Here is a 19,972-nt window from a genome sequence, read left to right as displayed (position 1 = left end):
CTTCTCACTTAGTTAGCCTGATTTTCGAGACCAGTATGTGAACCTACGCGCAATTTTTATTGGGATTTTACAGGGTAAACGTGGTAAATGGATGTAAACAAACGATATTGTTGATGCGACAGTGAAAAGAGATATGTTGGCAAGGACTAAGGACCACTGCTCTTCGGTGTATCCATTCTCAACCTAAGTCTCCATTCTCAACCTAGGTCTCGTTGTGTGAAACCGGAACACTGTCAATTATTGATTGACCTTTTTCGAAATTTTAGTAATAGGTTGATATGTAACGAGGCCTATTATTTTGGCAAACCTTCAACAGTAGCAGATTGTGTCTTCTGGCATGTAGACTGACATGGAAAGTAGTAGGACACTTTCCTGTGTAAGTTTGGGTATTTGTTAGTTTACAACAATGGAGGGCATGGAGGAGTGCCTGGATGATTCCCTCCGTGTGGAGATGGAGAAATGTGTGCAGAAACTCACCATGTCAGGCAAACCAAAGCTTGACACTGATGTCATGAAACAGTTCAAGAAAATATGCAAGTAAGTTCAGCATGTTCATGGTTGTATTGGGGGCATGGGTGGCCCAGTCGTCAAAGGCGCCGCGATTCGCTGTGCAGTGTTGCATCCCTTGGGCACGCCAGAAACCTATGATTGTGGGTTCGAATCCCGGTTCGCCCCAATTATGTTTCTAGGTTTGTGAGCACCATACCCGTGCTCGTGGGTTTCACAGAAGTGGTAAACGTAGGGGTATTCATGTTTAACTGCAGCATGGTATCTCAGTGGGCTAGTACTATAAAATAGGCATTAGTCTAGGTTAATTTCATCTTCCCGAGGCAAGAGAGTTAACTGACTTTAAAAGTCCAGTTTCCACCCTTGCCGAACTAGGCTGGATTAACTGGGCTCGATCGTAGCGCCTTCTAAGCCTCTCCTATGGACAAATCAGATTCCACCTCTTGTGTCACTTGCATTTGCTTCACACAAAATGGTGGCGCCGAGTCAGGACGATTTGATCGATAATCAAGATCTATATTGTAATAAACACATGATAAAACGGGTCTTACATTGTGAAATGCATCAAATCATGTGTGAGCACCTTGATTAAAAACATGAAAAGATTTGGAATAATATCTGTTGACAACGAGTTGGCGGTGCACATGCTTTGCAAATACTGCAGTCGATCAAAATCAGTTTACAGTTTACGAACCGGATTTTGATTTCGATGCATGATTTTGATTGGACTATACATAGACTCGTTAGTCCAGCCAAAATGTAACTCCATAATCCCAGCCTAGTTCGTCAAGGGTGGAAACTGGACTTTTATAGTCGGTTAACTCCTTTGCCTTGGGAAGATGGGTTAATTCAAGCAGCCACACACACACACGAGTGCATATGTACGTTGCGATGTTAAACCCCATCTCACCTCACCTATTGTACATAGAAAATGTCATTCTTGGACAACCATGACAACCACACCGTCCCTTACTCCCTACCGTGCCTTCCATGTATGCTAGTTAGCCTGGTTAGTTGACATGTTACCATGGTTATACTCTTCCTTTCCTGAACAGTTTTGTCATCTTTTGTTTGTGTTCTCTTTTTTTCAGAAAGTCCAACACCTATGTGAAGCATGCCTACCACATCCTGATGATTGAGCTTGAGAAGAACCATGCTGAGGTCAGACTTTCCACCTTCCAGATCATCGATGAACTCTTCAACCGATCTCATGAGTTCCGTGAACTACTCATCTCCAACCTCCAGGTCTTCATGGAACTCACAGTCGGTAAGAACCAGATATTACTCACTGTGCTGACAGCTGGTAAGACACTCAGACATTCATCTCAGTCAGTCAGACTCTCAGACAATACTCACTGTGCTGACAGTCGGCAAGACACACAGACATTAATCTCAGTCAGTCAGACTCTCAGACATTACTCACTGTGCTGACAGCCGGTAAGACACTCAGACATTCATCTCAGTCAGTCAGACTCTCAGATATTACTCACTGTGCTGACAGCCGGTAAGACACTCAGACATTCATCTCAGTCAGTCAGACTCTCAGATATTACTCACTGTGCTGACAGCCGGTAAGACACTCAGACATTCATCTCAGTCAGTCAGACTCTCAGACATTACTCACTGTGCTGACAGGCGGTAAGACACTCAGATATTCATCTCAGTCAGTCAGACTCTCAGATATTACCCACTGTGCTGACAGCCGGTAAGGCACTCAGACATTAATCACAGTCAGTCAGACTATCTCTGGTATCAGACTCTCAGACATTACTCTCTGTGCTGACAGCGGGTAAGACACTCAGACATTCATCTCAGTCAGTCAGACTTTCAGATATTACTCACTGTGCTGACAGCCGGTAAGACACTCAGACATAAATCTCAGTCAGTCAGACTTTCAGATATTACTCACTGTGCTGACAGTCGGCAAGACACACAGACATTAATCTCAGTCAGTCAGACTCTCAGACATTACTCACTGTGCTGACAGCCGGTAAGACACTCAGACATTCATCTCAGTCAGTCAGACTCTCAGATATTACTCACTGTGCTGACAGCCGGTAAGACACTCAGACATTCATCTCAGTCAGTCAGACTCTCAGATATTACTCACTGTGCTGACAGCCGGTAAGACACTCAGACATTCATCTCAGTCAGTCAGACTCTCAGACATTACTCACTGTGCTGACAGGCGGTAAGACACTCAGATATTCATCTCAGTCAGTCAGACTCTCAGATATTACCCACTGTGCTGACAGCCGGTAAGGCACTCAGACATTAATCACAGTCAGTCAGACTATCTCTGGTATCAGACTCTCAGACATTACTCTCTGTGCTGACAGCGGGTAAGACACTCAGACATTCATCTCAGTCAGTCAGACTTTCAGATATTACTCACTGTGCTGACAGCCGGTAAGACACTCAGACATAAATCTCAGTCAGTCAGACTTTCAGATATTACTCACTGTGCTGACAGCCGGTAAGACACTCAGACATTCATCTCAGTCAGTCAGACTCGCAGACATTACTCTCTGTGCTGTGAGCCGGTAAGACACTCAGACATTCATCTCAGTCAGTCAGACTCTCAGATATTACTCACTGTGCTGTGAGCCGGTAAGACACTCAGACATTCATCTCAGTCAGTCAGACTCTCAGATATTACTCACTGTGCTGACAGCCGGTAAGACACTCAGACATTCATCTCAGTCAGTCAGACTCTCAGATATTACTCACTGTGCTGACAGCTGGTAAGACACTCAGACATAAATCTCAGTCAGTCAGACTCGCAGACATTACTCCCTGTGCTGACAGCCGGTAAGACACTCAGACATTCATCTCAGTCAGTCAGACTCGCAGACATTACTCCCTGTGCTGACAGCGGGTAAGACACTCAGACATTCATCTCAGTCAGTCAGACTTTCAGATATTACTCACTGTGCTGACAGCCGGTAAGACACTCAGACATAAATCTCAGTCAGTCAGACTTTCAGATATTACTCACTGTGCTGACAGCCGGTAAGACACTCAGACATTCATCTCAGTCAGTCAGACTCGCAGACATTACTCTCTGTGCTGTGAGCCGGTAAGACACTCAGACATTCATCTCAGTCAGTCAGACTCTCAGATATTACTCACTGTGCTGTGAGCCGGTAAGACACTCAGACATTCATCTCAGTCAGTCAGACTCTCAGATATTACTCACTGTGCTGACAGCCGGTAAGACACTCAGACATTCATCTCAGTCAGTCAGACTCTCAGATATTACTCACTGTGCTGACAGCTGGTAAGACACTCAGACATAAATCTCAGTCAGTCAGACTCTCAGACATTACTCCCTGTGCTGACAGCCGGTAAGACACTCAGACATTAATCTCTGTCAGTCAGACTTTAAGACATTACTCCCTGTGCTGACAGCGGGTAAGACACTCAGACATAAATCTCAGTCAGTCAGACTCTCAGACATTACTCCCTGTGCTGACAGCCGGTAAGACACTCAGACATTAATCTCTGTCAGTCAGACTTTAAGACATTACTCACTGTGCTGACAGCCGGTAAGACACTCAGACATTAATCTCAGTCGGTCAGACGCTCTCCTTTATCAGACAAAGACTATCACTTTTCGTAGATTAGTGATGAGAAGCTGCAGGTGATAGAGGCGATATTCAAAGGCAGACATCGCAGAAGGTGTTACCATGGTTATCTTATGATATTTACATGATTAATGCCTCACAAATAGTTCTACATTTGTTTTAAACTCAGCATGATTGCAAAATTAAAAAAAATACTTATATATTGAATAAAAAATTGGAAGACCTTCAGTTGGTAGTGATAAAACTATTCACACATCATGTAGATATATCAAACATAATTATGATTGCCACAGTTAGTACCAAGCATTTTGAGCTGCATTCTTAGTATCTTACAATTTATCTTTACAATAGATTTATTTACTCCTGGGGGGCACGGATGGCCCAGTCGTCGAAGGCGCATAGATTTGCACTGCAGAGTTGCGTCCCTTGGGCGCGCCAGAAACCTATGATTGTGGTTTCGAATCCCGGTTCGCCCGGATTATGTTTCTAGGTTTGTGAGCACCATACCTGTGCTCATGGGTTTCAACGAAGTGGTAAACGTCTGAGACCTGCATCACTTCGGGCTTTCCTCCCACATTAAGCTGACACGTCGCGACATTACTAGAAAACTGTTAAAAGTGGCGTTAGACCCAGCTCACTCACTCACTATTTACTCCTGATTATAGATACCAATCCAGAGATGCCTCTTCCTCCTCCAAAGCCAATTGCCCAGACACTGAAGAGGGAGACGTTGAAGGCCATCCAACAGTGGCAGGAGAAGTATGGTGATGCCTACAAGAAACTGACTTTAGGGTATCACTACCTTCGCAGCTGCAAGATGGTAAGTAGGGCAGGGACGAGTCTAAATCTACTGCCCGGGAACCCAACCCCCTATTACCTGATCCTACCCGGGTACCCGCTGTAGGTCTCAAGAGTTGGGTACAAAATGCATGATTGGGAATTGTTAGACTGGAGCCCTGGCAAAAAGTATTTAAATACATATATGAAACAACCTGGTCATGCGTATACTGAAGTTGCCTGAAGCTTTATCCTTCTTCAGAATATGAAAGTCAGAAGGAATCTGTGCATAGTCAGAAAGAAATGCAAACGTGACTTGTTGTGTAACCATGGAGTTCTAGATTTTTGTCATGAAACAATATATCACATGACTAACCACGGGTCCGGGTAGTCCTGTGGGTACACTGCTCCTACTCAGTACCCACCCGACCCGAGTTACCCTTCCCAGCCCCTATGGTAAGACAAGTGGGTTAGGGTCTGACCAATTAATGTTTTGGAGAATTTTTAAAAGTGCTGACCTGAAAAATATTTTTGCCTCAATTTTACCACTATTTACAAAAGAAGATCAGTCCTTGAGTAATTGTATTGTGTGTGAAAAAAATGGTTCAGATTCTCCTCTCCTTTTGACCACCCAATGACAGTGAATCAAGTGGGGGTTCTTCATGTAATTGTATCAACTTTCTAAAAGGAATTGGCTTCATTGTCAAGCTGGTGGCTTGACAGTTCTACTAATGTTTTGTGTTTGAGAAATTAAACCATGGACTACATGTCAGTGTATCACATGCTCATGATGTCGATTACTGGATTGTCTGGTCCAGACTTGATTGTTTACAGACAGTTGTTATGGCTGACATATTGCTGAACAAACAACAACACTTCTCATGAAGTTGACAGACCATGGATCCGTGAAGATCCGGGTTAGAATAGGTAAAAGGCGACAATGCTTGGCATAAGAGGCAACTAGCGGGATAGCTGACTTGGTTGATGTATGTCATCGTGTCCCACTTGCGTGGATCGATGCTCATCATATCAGTCACTGGATTGTCTGGTCCAGACTCGATTATTTACAGACCGCCATCATATGGCTTGAATATTGCTGAGTGCTGCATTAAACAATAAACAAACAAACAAAAACAAAATGACAATCCATGATAATGATGGATTGAGGCACCTAATTGTTCATTGTTCAAAGATAATATATGGATGACATTGACGAGTAAAACAACAAGAGTCAACTTTGCCCCATGAAATTATCGAAAGGGGGCCACGGGTAGACCTGCTTCATTTCGGGCTCTTCCCCCCACATTAAGCTGACACTCCGCGATATAACTGGAATACTGTTAAAAGTGGCATTAAGCCCAACTCACTCACTATCGAAAGTAACATGTGACAAAATTAGGAGTAAGCAGCAGCTGAATTGGCGTTTTCTGAAGAAATTGTCGACTTGTACTGAACCCAGGGAATAGTTTTAGTCTGCAGAATCTACTCATATTTCTGCTAGTCGATATGTAAGTGTGAAAAATAGACAAATAGGACAAACATATCTATGTTTTTAAACACAAGTTTGTAATTTTCTTTGCATAAGCCTGAAAATTAAGAAAATAGTGTAAAGCATTCTTCATACGTTACGACACAACATGCTACAACATACATCTTGCTTATAGAGGTACATGGGGGCACGGGTGGCCCAGTCGTCTAAGGCGCCACGATTCGCTGTGCAGAGTTGCATCCCTTGGGCACGCCAGAAATCTATGATTGTGGGTTCGAATCCCGATTCGACCCGATTTTGTTTCTAGGTTTGTCAGCACCATACCCGTGCTCGTGGGTTTCACCGAAGTGGTACACGTCTAAGACCTGCATCACTTAGGGCTTTCCTCCTACTTAAAGCTGACACGCCGTGATATAACTGGTATACTGTTAAAAGCGGCGTTAAACCCAACTCACTCACTCACTATAGAGGTACATAGGTATCCATTGAGGAAACATTGAGCTGTATATCAGACAACAGAGGATACTTCCTCTTCTGAAGCAATATGATGAATCTGGAACTTCATTGACACGTTAGGCTTTGTTGTCATGGCACGTAATGCAAGAAAGTCAACAGATGATGCAGGCACATGATGAAATACTGTCCATAGCTGCATTAAACAACTCACAACACTTCCAATGTACTTCTGCCAGGTGGATTTCAATGACATCCGGTCGAGGACAATAGCAGAGAGACGGCGTTCCGAGGAAAAAGAGAGACGAAAACAGAACATAATGCGAGTTCGCCTGGAGCGAGTGCTGCAAGATATTGAAGGTGAAGCTGCATGCATTGTTATAATGCATATTTGTCTGAATAGGTCATAATGGTTTGAAAGAAACATGATTGAAACATAAACATGCCAAAGACCCAGGTTTGATTCCCCAAATGAGTAAAATGTGTAAGTCCCTCAAAGGGAGTGTTCCATGAATGCTCTAGAAGTAAAACTATTTGATATTGTGAAATGTTCATGTTGAAAGTAACCATTGACTCTATTTTCCCTTGAAGAGGGCGCCCCGGACATGGAGAATGCTTCAACGGAGGTGGAGAACTGTCTGCAGTTACTGCTGCCGGCTCCAGACAACTTCTTCATCTGTGATGATGACGATGATGACGACACGCCCGATAAATCGCGGGAGGCAGTTGCAGCCAGTGATCGGATCAAGCCAAATGAGGAGCAGGATGGTGATAAGGGGCCAAAACTGTCTGAAAGTACATTAAAACATGAAGTCAGTGTTGGCGCATCAGGCTCAACAAATCCATCTGCCTCCAACACCAGCGAGCCAGCAGGGACGGCAACAGATGAGGAGGAGGAGGATGACGAGGATGACTTTGAGGACGTCCCAGATGCTGAAGGGTTTGTACAAGCTCATGGCCTTGGGTCCCGCCAGTACAACATCTCCATTGATATGCAGGCCGTGGAGGCATTTGTGCAGGAGACGGACGACAACAAGGACATCTTCAATACCCTGAAGGACGCCATCTGTCTGATAGCCATCAAGTACATCCCCCTGGTGGGGCGGTGGCTCGAGGTAGGATGCTGAGGGCTTTTGTCCCATAAAATGACGTGTGGGTTTCCAGCGCCCAAACATTTATTCCATCACATGACATGTGGGGTTTCCGGCACCCAAACGTTTGTCCCATAAAGTGACATATGTGGGTTTAAAGGGGCCAAACATTTGCCCCATACAATGGTGTGGGGTTTCAAGTGGCAAAACATTTGTCTCAAAAAATGACGTGGGGTTTCAAGTGGCAAAACATTTGTTCTCATAAAATGACGTGGAATTTCAAGCTGCCAAACATTTGCCCCATACAATGGTGTGGGGTTTCATGTGGCCAAACATTTGTCTCATAAAATGACGTGGGTTTTCAAGTGGCCAAACATTTGTCTCATAAAATGACTTGGAATTTCAAGCTGCCAATCATTTGCCCTATACAATGACATTGGATTTTAGGCGGCCAAACATTTGACCCATACAATGACATTGGATTTTAGGCGGCCAATCATTTGTCCTATACAGTGACGTGGGGTTTCAAGCGGCCAAACATTTGTCCCATACAATGACATGGGGTTTTAGGCGATCAAACATTTGCCCCATACAATGACATGGGTTTTAGGCAGCCAAACAATTGCCCCATAAAATGACAATTGGACAGTTGTTGTTTTCATGAAGATTTCACCATGTTCATACAGCTTGGCACTCGCTCTATGAAGGTTCATTCTCAATGAACTCACTCAAAGTGGAAGTCACTTCCTAAATAACATGCATGATTTATCAGAGGAATTGGTTTCAGATTTTGTCCAAGAATGGAGCCTCTGAAGCTGACATCAAGAGGATGATAGACCTGAAGAACAAATTGTTGTCCTCCAAGACCAAGTGTGATGAGCTCCAGGTCCTCCCAGCTGTTCAAGTTGGCAAGAAGAAGAGAAGTAACGACTCTGGTAGGTCACCAACGCTGATGTTGTGTCAGTAGTTACAGTTCTAGTAGGTCACAACTGTTGATGTTGTGTTGCCTGTGTCAGCAGTTACAGCTCTAGTAGGTCACCACTGTTGATGTTGTGTTGACTGTGTCAGTAGTTACAGCTCTAGTAGGTCACCAATGTTGATGTTGTATTGACTGTGTCAGTAGTTACAGCTCTAGTAGGTCACCACTGTTGATGTTGTGTTGACTGTGTCAGTAGTTACAGCTCTAGTAGGTCATCTGTTTCAATAGTTACAGCTCTAGTAGGTCACCAACGCTGATGTTGTATTGCCTGTGTCAGTAGTTACAGCTCTAGTAGGTCATCTGTGTCAGTAGTTACAGCTCTAGTAGGTCACCAACGCTAATGTTGTGTTGTATGTGTCAGTAGTTACAGCTCTAGTAGGTCATCTGTTTCAATAGTTACAGCTCTAGTAGGTCACCAACGCTGATGTTGTATTGCCTGTGTCAGCAGTTACAGCTCTAGTAGGTCACCACTGTTGATGTTGTGTTGACTGTGTCAGTAGTTACAGCTCTAGTAGGTCACCAATGTTGATGTTGTATTGTCTGTGTCAGTAGTTACAGCTCTAGTAGGTCACCACTGTTGATGTTGTGTTGACTGTGTCAGTAGTTACAGCTCTAGTAGGTCATCTGTTTCAATAGTTACAGCTCTAGTAGGTCACCAACGCTGATGTTGTATTGCCTGTGTTAGTAGTTACAGCTCTAGTAGGTCACCAACGCTGATGTTGTGTTGCCTGTGTCAGAAGTTACAGCTCTAGTAGGTCACCAACGCTGTTGTTGTGTTGACTGTGTCAGTAGTTACAGCTCTAGTAGGTCACCAATGCTGATGTGTTGCCTGTGTCAGTAGTTACAGCTCTAGTAGGTCATCTGTGTCAGTAGTTACAGCTCTAGTAGGTCACCAACGCTAATGTTGTGTTGTATGTGTCAGTAGTTACAGCTCTAGTAGGTCACCAACACTGATGCTGTGTTGCCTGTGTCAGAAGTTACAGCTCTAGTAGGTCATCTGTGTCAGTAGTTACAGCTCTAGTAGGTCACCAACGCTGATGTTGTGTTGCCTGTGTCAGTAGTTACAGCTCTAGTAGGTCACCAACGCTGATGTTGTGTTGTCTGTGTCAGTAATTACAGCTCTAGTAGGTCACCAACGCTAATGTTGTGTTGTCTGTGTCAGTAGTTACAGCTCTAGTAGGTCACCAACGCTAATGTTGTGTTGCCTGTGTCAGTAGTTACAGCTCTAGTAGCTCCTCTGTGTCAGTAATTACAGCTCTAGTAGGTCACCAACGCTGATGTTGTGTTGCCTGTGTCAGTAGTTACAGCTCTAGTAGGTCATCTGTGTCAGTAGTTACAGCTCTAGTAGGTCACCAACGCTAATGTTGTGTTGTCTGTGTCAGTAGTTACAGCTCTAGTAGGTCACCAACACTGATGTTGTGTTGTCTGTGTCAGTAATTACAGCTCTAGTAGGTCATCCGTGTCAGTAGTTACAGCTCTAGTAGGTCATCTGTGTCAGTAGTTACAGCTCTAGTAGGTCACCAACGCTGATGTTGTGTTGTCTGTGTCAGTAATTACAGCTCTAGTAGGTCACCAACACTGATGTTGTGTTGCCTGTGTCCATAGCAACAGCTTGATGATGAATAAGTAGCACCCAGTGTCTGAAATAACTGCCTGTCCGCCTGCCTGTGGCTGGTAACTTTTCTGTAAGGCTATCTGAAATTTCGTCCACCTGCCCACCTGTCTTGCAGATATTTTTATGACTACTTACGTATTCAGTTTTATTATAACTGCTCGTAAATGTTCAAGTAATTGTTTGCAACTGAACCAAGACTTGAGTTGTCTCTTACATTTCATGATTTTTCAATATTTAGAATGTCTGAGATGCGGCAGGTAACTTTGAAGATGGGCAGGTAACATTAATGGGTCACCTGCCCAACTGTCTTGTTGGCTTTCAGAATTATTTCAACACTGGTAGCACCTACACTGAGCATCACGCTGCCAGGAGTACCATCTTTTGATTCTCTTGTAGATGATGACGATGACTTCGAGGAGGTGCCTGAGAAGGAAGGCTATGAGCCCAACATCCCACAGCATCTGCGAGCTGAGTATGGTAAGTGTGTCAATTCTTTTCAACTTTGGGCCAGTAATAGACTGTATCCAGATCTTTAAACCATACATGACCACAAATAGCCTCAACATTGCTCACTCACACAAACGTAAGCTGAGTGGGCCAAAATCATCTCAAGTCTACCAGCCAAAAGTGACTTCATTTGAAATATGCATTTGTTCAGCCAGTAAATGGGTACCTTGTAGGTTGAGACGGTGTGATTGTTTATGTTCTAACACTTCATAAGACAGCTTGGGTTGTATATTCCCCACCAAGCTGAAATTAAAATTGAGTGCACATAATCCATTGATCAGGGACCCGTGAAGATTCCGGGGTAGAATAGGTCTTCAGCAACCCAGACTTGACATAAAAGGTGACTATGCTTGTCGTAAGAGGCGACGAATGGGATCAGGTGGTAAGGCTTGCTGACTTGGTTGATGCATGTCATCGAATCCCAATTGCATGGATCGATGCTCATGATATTAATCACTGGATTATTTGGTCATGACTCGATTATTTACAGACCGCCATCATATAGCTGGAATATTGCTGAGTGGAGCGTTAAACAACAAACCAACCAACCATTGATCAGGGTGATAATGTTGAGCTTTTGATCATGCTTAGGGTGTGGCTTTGGTGCATTATAAGATATATGTACACATTATTATTACAGGCCTGGAGCCCCAGCCAGAGTCGCTCGAGGAGAAGAAGAAAGCTCCCGAGAAGTTCATGGCACAGATGACTCCTCAGTTCTGGAGCATGTCCACCATCAAATCTATGACCAGCTACGCAGACCCAACATCCAGGGAGGCCAACATCTCGCGCCTCAAGGGTCACCAGCAGAGTGACTCAACCGTGGGGTACAGTCCAGGAAGGTGAGGTACACACTCTACTGGATGGGATACAATCACTCAGCCCAGTGATTCTCATGGTGGCTGCTCTTGGTGATAATTTGTACCTATGAACATTATAAGTTGTAGCGACCGCCTCTGTGGTCTAGTGGTAGAGCGTCTGCCCGGAGAGCGGAAGTTCCGGGGTTTGATCCCCGACCACGTCATACCAAAAGACATTAAAAGATGGTACTTGTTGTTATCCTATCTGGCGCTCGGCATTAAGGGCTAAAACAAGGACTGGTCGGCTCGGAGTCAGTATACTGTGTCTGAGTGGGGTATTCATGTTGAACTGCGGCATGGTTTCTCAGTGAGCTAGCACTATAAATCAGCATCAGTCCGGACTAGTACAAGCAGCCACACAAACACACACACACACGTACATTCACGTCGCTATATAAGTGCAATAATCTTGGACGCGACGTTAAACCCCATTTCAACTCACCTATAAGTTGTAGCAGGATCACGAGGGGTATGTGGGGTTTTATGTTTCCCACGTCAGATTTTATACAGTCGCAATGTAAAATTTGCATTTGTAACCTGTGAAGAGACGTTTGGCTACTTCATCTGTTGTCAATTGGGGGCACGGGTGGCCCAGTCATCTAAGGCGCCGCGATCGGCTGTGCAGAGTTGCGTACCTTGGGCACACCAGAAACCTATGGTTATGGGTTCGAATCCTGGTTCACCCCGATTATGTTTCTAGGTTTGTCAGCACCGTACCCGTGCTCGTGGCTTCACCGAAGTGGTACATGTCTGAGACCAGCATCACTTCGGGCTTTCCTCCCACATTAAGCTGACACGCCGTGATATAACTGGAATACTGTTAAAAGCTCACTCACTCACTCACTCACTCACTCTGTTGTCAATTTTCAGCCCAGGTCTAGATACTGTAATGTTGTGTATCTGATATATTGTCTGTATTTCTGTGTACTTACGGTAACACTTAACTTTTAGTAATGGTTCGCTTGATAAACATCATCAAATTTATTAAATACAAATTGGTGTTTGAACAACTTGATATTGCGTGGGCTGCCACTTTGCCTGTCTATGTTTAATAACCTGATATTTTGAGTCTTGCATGACGTTCACAGATTCATCATTAGAGTATTGAGTAGTAACTTTAAATACAGTGATGGAAGATGGTCTCACACACCTCTCCAACTGGTATCACACTTCTGACTAATGTTTCATCAATTATCTTATTCAGTCAGATCTTTTACCTCAATACCATATCTCTCTTCATAAAGATCTGACAGCATCTCCACAGCTAGCCACTTCAGGTGAACCCAGAGCAACCCCCCACCCCCATCAAAATAAAGGGTTTTGTAGCCAATCAGATGTAAGCTTTCTAAAGAGAGTCATCTTTACAGCCTAAATTAGGGAATTAAATTATTTTGAGTTCTATCTCAGTCACAGAACTGCTTGAGAACACTTATCATACATGTACTCTCCATCGAAACTGTTTTGGATGTGATGCCAATGGCTCCCAAGTGAAGGGATGCAAAAAGTATGCACAGCAATATTTTAGCGCAGCATTATATTTTCGCATTCAAATTTCCTTGATAATATTCTTTTTGAGACATAGAAATCAGTTGTTGATCTGAATACTTTGCTCACTTGTTACCATGGTTACAGGAATTTAGAAGCATTGACCCTGATTGGCTGATTAGTTGCCCACCGGACACGACTGCCTTAGAGCTGTCTTTAGATCTTCATGCAGAGAGGTATTATAAAGATTTTATTTGAGACGGATCAATTTAAATTCAGGTCGAAGCATCCTCTGGCTGGCATATCAAGGGAGACAAGCGAGTCAGGCCCCAGCACATCAGGGAAGACAACTCCAGCTAAGAAGGCTCGAGCTGATGTTCCGGTTGTGCCGTTTGGCGCCGACCTTGCTTGCTGGGATAACCCCGACGCGATAGAAGCTCCTCTCGTGATCAAGTAGGAGTCTCATGCTGTCCTCCTCAGGCTTACAAAATTGGTTCTCAGGCAATGACTTTTGAAAATATTGTTTGGGCAGGCGTTTTTTTTTGCTTGTCCAAACTAGTAAGTTTTGTTTGTTGTTTAATGCCGCACTCAGCAATATTCCAGCTATATGGCAGCGGTAAATAATCAAGTCTGGACCAGACAATCCAGTGTTTTACATCATGTGCATCAATCCACACTATTGGGATACTATGACATACATCAACCAAGTCACTAGGCCTGACCCCCCGACACCCTTAGTTGCCTCTTACAACAAGCATAGTCACCTTTTAAGGCAAGCATGGGTTGCTGAAGACCTATTCCACCCCGGATCGTTCCAAACTAGTATGTAACCAAATAAACATTTGTGTACCATCAACCTAGTAAAGTGCCTCCCTACATAAACATCACATTGATTTTGTAAATTAGCAGGATTTTTTAATGTTTTTTTAAAATTGAAATAAAAACAAAACGTGCGACAGACTTTATGATGATGCGGGCGGTGCCTGAGAACCAAGATTAGTATTTTATTAGCCTTACTTGTGTTCAATGCTTAACTTTGTTGTGCGGTACAGTAACTGTAGCTGAAGTTGATTAATTTAGTTAAAATCTAGTAAACTAGAAGTGATGAGGAAAGAAGACTTTTGGTCAGTCTCATTAAAATCAGATCTTAGTTCTCGCTATCGCTAAACAAAAATCTGAGGACATCCCATTACGGGTCATGTCAGAACGACCTTTCATCCAACCAATCAGAGCGTCGCTTACCAGATCATGAAAGTGATAGTCGGAATGTGTTTTCTAATCATGCAACCACGAAATATTTAACATGGGAGTATTCCGAATGACAGTTACGGGTTTTATGATTATATCCATACAATCTAGGCCATCTATAAGCCATTCCAGAATGTTCTTCTTATCAGTTTTATTTTTTTTAATCAAAATACGTCAAAATATGTTTCGAAACGTAGTCGCCAGTTTGAAACTAGTGTCGTAAAGCTCGAGAAAGCTGCCCTCTGAATGGCTAATGTCGATTTCTTGTTAGTCATTTCATTGGTCGGTCAAAATTCGTGAAAGGTTGTTCTGACGTGACCCGAAATGGGATGTCCTCAGATTTTTTTATTAGTGGTAGTGAAAACTAAGATCTGATTTTAATGAGATTGACTTTTAGTGGAAAAAAACTCTTGCTTTCCATTTAGCATGTTTAGGCTGAATTCATAATGAGTTGGAAGTATGTATTCATGGTGTAAGACATCATCAGTATTTCACAATCACAGGTTTGCAGGGTTAGAAACTAACAGTTTTTTCCCACTAGTCCTTATAATGTTAACATATAGCAAAACCCTTAAAATGGGCCAATTTCTATTAGTCCTTAGTATACCTTTACAATTGGGCAGTTTGGTAAGAAATATAGGACTAGTGCCAATTTTTAACGCTGGAACTTTGCTTGTTTGTTGTTTAACAATGGATGTAAGATGCCCCTATGATGTTGCAGGTACGACTCTCTCCATCGGTTCTGGGTGCCGCCAGAGTCTGAAACTGAGAAGCCTAATGCTGTGAGTCCTCATTTGACATTTTTGTCATAAACCCCAACTTTCTATACTTACCCCAAGTCTGAAGCGGTCAGAAATCAGGTTGAGAGTACATTTATCACCATGATCAAGATGATCAGTACATGGTTCAGATGACAGGATGTGAAATCATGGAATATTGCACCGTTACTTGCAGTCAAAGGGAGGTAACTCGCTGTGACACAGTATGTGTGTCATTCTCACCATATTAAGATGCCTTAAAAATATGCTATCAAGGTTAATTTTAATGCAGTTATGTGAATAGATTGAGGGATTATCTAACCGTGCTACAATGACCATAATATGGTATTGTTTCTCTCAACATTAAGTTTGTTTGTTTGTTATTTAGCGCTGCACTCAACAATATTCCATCTATATGACGGTGGTCTGTAAATAATGGTCTGGACCAGACAATCCAGTGATTGACATCATGAGCATCGATCAACACAATTGGGATATGATGACATGCATCAACCACCCGATCCTGTTAGTCAACTATAAGTGTACATGCTTTTCAGTTTGAACTTTCTGTGGTGAAAAACCGCACTAGTCAACCTAATTAAACCTAAAATCCTAATTAATCAACTATAAATGTACATGAACATTTCAGTTAGATCTTGCTGCAGTGAAAAACCGAACGTTTCACTTCACGGGAACATTCGAACCTGTCAAGTGGAAGTGCAGAGCACCCATGGCCACTGGCGGACTTTGTGAGAGAATGGACAGGGTCAAGGTGAGAAAGTTCAAGATCACACCGAGGTCAAGGTCACATATCGCAAGCTTTTTTTAAACTGAGAATGAGGAGTAAATGTGTAGTTTTTCTCTATATGGATAATTCTTTTTGAATACCATGAACTTGTATTGTGAGTGTTTGCTGAAAAATAGCACAAACTGACAGAATATAACTGAAAATATGGGTAGATACACTGCCTGCACTGTCCTGTTTTGATTCCTTGCAGTGTCCGTTCCATGGAAAGGTAATTGCACGTGATGAAGAAGGGCGCCCGGCGCGTCTCAATGATGCGTTGGAGATTGCCAAGCAAGCAGAGAAGAATGCTGAGGGTATGTTACATTCAGTGGTGGATTTGTTTATGGTTGATGTTGTGTAACGCTGCGCTCAACAATATTCCAGTCTTTAAATAATCAAGTCTGGACCAAAGCCTTGAAAATAAACAAAATAGTTTGAAAAGCCTCAAATTTGTACAATGTGACATATACATGTACTTTTTAATACAGTTTTAATTATGATTCATCACATCGATAGATTTGTGCACCAAAAGCCATGAAGAATTCATGACAGACTTAATTTATTTTATTTGTTGGTTGTGAAAATCAATCTTGGTGGAACATTTGGGATGTTCACACTTCTTTTATGGTCTTTTTACTACTATATAGTATGCTGGATTTAGAGAAATATTGACAACTATGGCTAATAACTCACCTTAATAACTTTGAAAATGACTGTTGAAAGGCCTGAAAATTTTAGTGTTGCATATCTGTATTAGTGAGTGAGTGAGTTGGGTTTAACGCTGCTTTTAACAGTATTCCAGTTATATCATGGCGTGTCAGCTTAATGTGGGAGGAAAGCCCGAAGTGATGCAGGTTTTAGACATTTACCTTTCGGTGAAACCCACGAGCAAATGTGTGGTGCTGACAAACCTAGAAACATAATCGGGACGAAGCGGGATTCGAACCCACAATCATAGGTTTCTGGCTTGCCCAAGGGACGCAACTCTGCACAGCGAATCGCGGTGCCTTAGACAACTGGGTCACCCGTGCCCCCCCATGTCTATATAAAACTTAGAAACACTGCTTTGTGGTGGGCCTGAACATAGCATTACTATTGCTTTTAGCCTTGAAAAAAAGTTACTGTTGTTTTGTAATTCCTTTAAAAAAGTATTTAAATTTGTATGACACATGGTACTACCAAGCTCTGTTCTTCCTGAGAGTGGAAGGTTTGTGGTACAATTCCCTGGTCATGTAATACCAAAGGACATTAAAAGATGGTACGTTTTGTTACCTTGCCTGGTGCTCGGCAAGCAACCACAGGTGCATTCACATCGGTGTATGAGTTTAACAATCTTTAACGAGATGTTAAACTCCACCTCACCTCATCTCTCTGTTCCTAGAGCAAGTCCCTGATTGGCAGGACCCACAGCTGCTACGAGAAATCGAGGCTAGCACTGGCCTTGACCTGCAGCTAAAAAAATATAAGGACAAAGGCAAGGGCAAGGGCAAAGGTAAAGGAAAGAAGAAAAAGTATGGCAGCTTGACAGACATTGACAAGATTAAGGATACCAGCAGATCCCGTCTGGAGAGGAAGGTCTTCAATGCGTGAGTGTCTACTATGTCTACACTATCATCACTGTCTGCACTGGCTAAACTATCACAAATGTTGTCATTGTCTACACGATCATCACTGTCAAGTAGAATATTATCGGTGGGTAGCCAAGTTTTGTTTGTTTGTTTGTTGTCTATTTCCGCACTCAGCAATATTCCAGCTACATGACGGCGGTCTGTAAATAATCAAATCTGGACCAGACAATCCAGTGATTGACATGATGAGCATCGATCCACACAATTGGGATACGATGACATACATCAAGCAGGTCAGCGAACCTGACCACCCGATCCTGATAGTCGTCTCCTACAACAAGCATAGTCGCATTTTAGGGCAAGCTTGGGTTGCTGAAGATGTATTCTATCCTGGATCTTCACTGGTTTGTAGCCAAGTGGTTAATGTGTTTCCTTGTCTTCCCGAAGAGCAGGTTTGATTCCCTGCATGGTGACAATGTGTGGTCATGATATGGCATAAAAGGTTTCTCGCTTCAATACGAGTTGGACATTACACTAGGTACATTTGACCATAGTTTGTTTTTACAATTCTGACTTTTTCCATTGTGTGTCATTCTCATCCATGTCGTGATAGATGAAGGAGTATGGTCTGAAAACGTGTTGTTGATGTAGAACTGCTGATGTTGTTTCAGGTCGGCGGTGAGGCGTGTGACGTCACGGATGGATGCAGCAGACTACCGGCGTGTCCGTGACAAGTTTGGAAACCAATTCAATTATTCACTCTCATAGATTTAACAGAGTTAACCGAGTATGGTATAGTATAACTTACACTCAGAGCTTATGTCCAGTCAGAGCATAGTTTACAAGATTGTGAAAGTAAAAGTTCCAATGTGTTTTCTGATCATACGACCTCCAAAAGGTTAACAGGGGCCATTCTGAACAAAACCATCATCTGTGTCTCGCTCCAACATGTTCAATGGGATAAACATTTGAAATGGAAGAGACTTTCAATAGCCCATGGGAAGTACTGCCATACTATTTCGGGTATATTTTAGACATTCAGGAATTTTCGTGACATGGGTGGACCCGTCGTTTAAGGCGCCGCGATTCGCTGTGCAGAGTTGCGTCCCTTGGGCACGCCAGAAACCTATGTTTGTGGGTTCGAATCGGGGTTCGCCCGATTATGTTTCCAGGTTTGTCAGCACCATACTCATGCTCGTGGGTTTCACCAAAGTGGTAAATGTCTGAGGCCTGCATCACTTCGGGCTTTCCTTCCATATTAAGCTGACATACCGTGATATAACTGGAATAATGTTAAAAGCAGCTTGAAACCCAACGCATTCACTCACTATGTCCATAGACTTTTGAGTTACACACAGAGTTCATAGCATAGCCCACAAGGTTGAACAAGAACTTGGAGACGCCATGATATAACTGCATGTCAGTTCAAAGTGGCATTAAAATAAGAAAGAAACAAGACCAGCGGATGTAATCAGAATGTAGGGCATACCACAGGTAGCTAATAACAGACATGTCTTTAAGTGGCCTTAATCTGTTATCGTAGCAGCTGTTATCTCCTTGCATCCCCGTTTCATCAACTTGTGTATCCTCAGCAACCCATGCTTGCCGTAAAAGGCGACTATGCTTGTTGCAAGAGATAACGAGCAGGATCGGGTGGTCAGACTTGCTGACTTGGTTGATGCATGTCATCAATCTTAATTGCACGGATAGATGCTCATAATGTCAATCACTGGATTGTCTGGTCCAGACTTGATTATCTACAGACCGCCGTCATATAGCTGGAATATTGCTGAGTACAGCATTAACAACAGACACACAAACAAACTTTTGATTAATCAGCCACCGTATCTTAATTAATTATAACAGTTATTATTTCAGGAAAATGAGATTTTGCAGAAAATTAATCCAAATGTTTGATGCCATGTATCTCTTGTGAACTGTATTTTTATGTTCCTAAGATACTGTAGTTTTAAAACATAATAAGAAGTCATAATGTGATTTTTCACCCATAAGGTCCCTTATTTCATGGTGGGTCACATAAAGCTATGTCATCGTAATTAAGACTGTAGATCATTGTTGTTGTTGTTGTTGTTGTAGATGATTGTTATTGTGTGTGTTCTATGTGTATTTATTGAATCATATCATGTCAGGGAACCAGAACATGAACTCATGATTTTTATTGTAAATAAAATCAAGCTGACTATAAATATATTGTGCATTTCATTTTCTTGGCAATATCTGACCTATAGTGTCATCGTAAT

The 19,972-nt window shown here is 42.7% G+C and overlaps 1 protein-coding gene across 1 annotated transcript; it reads left to right on the top strand.

The window, feature by feature from the left end:
• The first annotated feature begins 141 nt into the window (after positions 1 to 141).
• On the top strand, positions 142 to 18,973 carry LOC139452398 (UV-stimulated scaffold protein A-like). Its single transcript, XM_071233867.1, has 14 exons — positions 142 to 537; positions 1,599 to 1,774; positions 4,760 to 4,914; positions 7,053 to 7,173; positions 7,405 to 7,928; positions 8,692 to 8,839; positions 10,895 to 10,975; positions 11,646 to 11,847; positions 13,630 to 13,803; positions 15,320 to 15,380; positions 16,006 to 16,128; positions 16,355 to 16,457; positions 17,525 to 17,729; positions 18,383 to 18,973. Exons 1-14 carry the CDS (start codon positions 407 to 409, stop codon positions 18,477 to 18,479), a joined length of 2,301 nt encoding a protein of 766 aa, XP_071089968.1. The 5' UTR covers positions 142 to 406; the 3' UTR covers positions 18,480 to 18,973.
• The last annotated feature ends 999 nt before the right edge of the window (positions 18,974 to 19,972 follow it).

The sequence above is a fragment of the Haliotis cracherodii genome, unplaced genomic scaffold (genome assembly GCF_022045235.1).
Source record: "Haliotis cracherodii isolate W230 unplaced genomic scaffold, xgHalCrac1.p SCAF_9, whole genome shotgun sequence".
Classification (NCBI taxonomy): domain Eukaryota; kingdom Metazoa; phylum Mollusca; class Gastropoda; order Lepetellida; family Haliotidae; genus Haliotis; species Haliotis cracherodii.
This window is presented reverse-complemented; position numbering and strand designations above follow the sequence as displayed.

Excerpts from the sequence above, each read along its gene's own strand:
- LOC139452398 (XM_071233867.1), top strand. The coding sequence starts at position 407 with ATGGAGGGCATGGAGGAGTGCCTGGATGATTCCCTCCGTGTGGAGATG. Across the intron at positions 15,381-16,005 it reads AAACTGAGAAGCCTAATGCT|TTAGATCTTGCTGCAGTGAA; the intron begins GTGAGTCCTCAT and ends TGAACATTTCAG. Across the intron at positions 17,730-18,382 it reads GAGAGGAAGGTCTTCAATGC|GTCGGCGGTGAGGCGTGTGA; the intron begins GTGAGTGTCTAC and ends ATGTTGTTTCAG.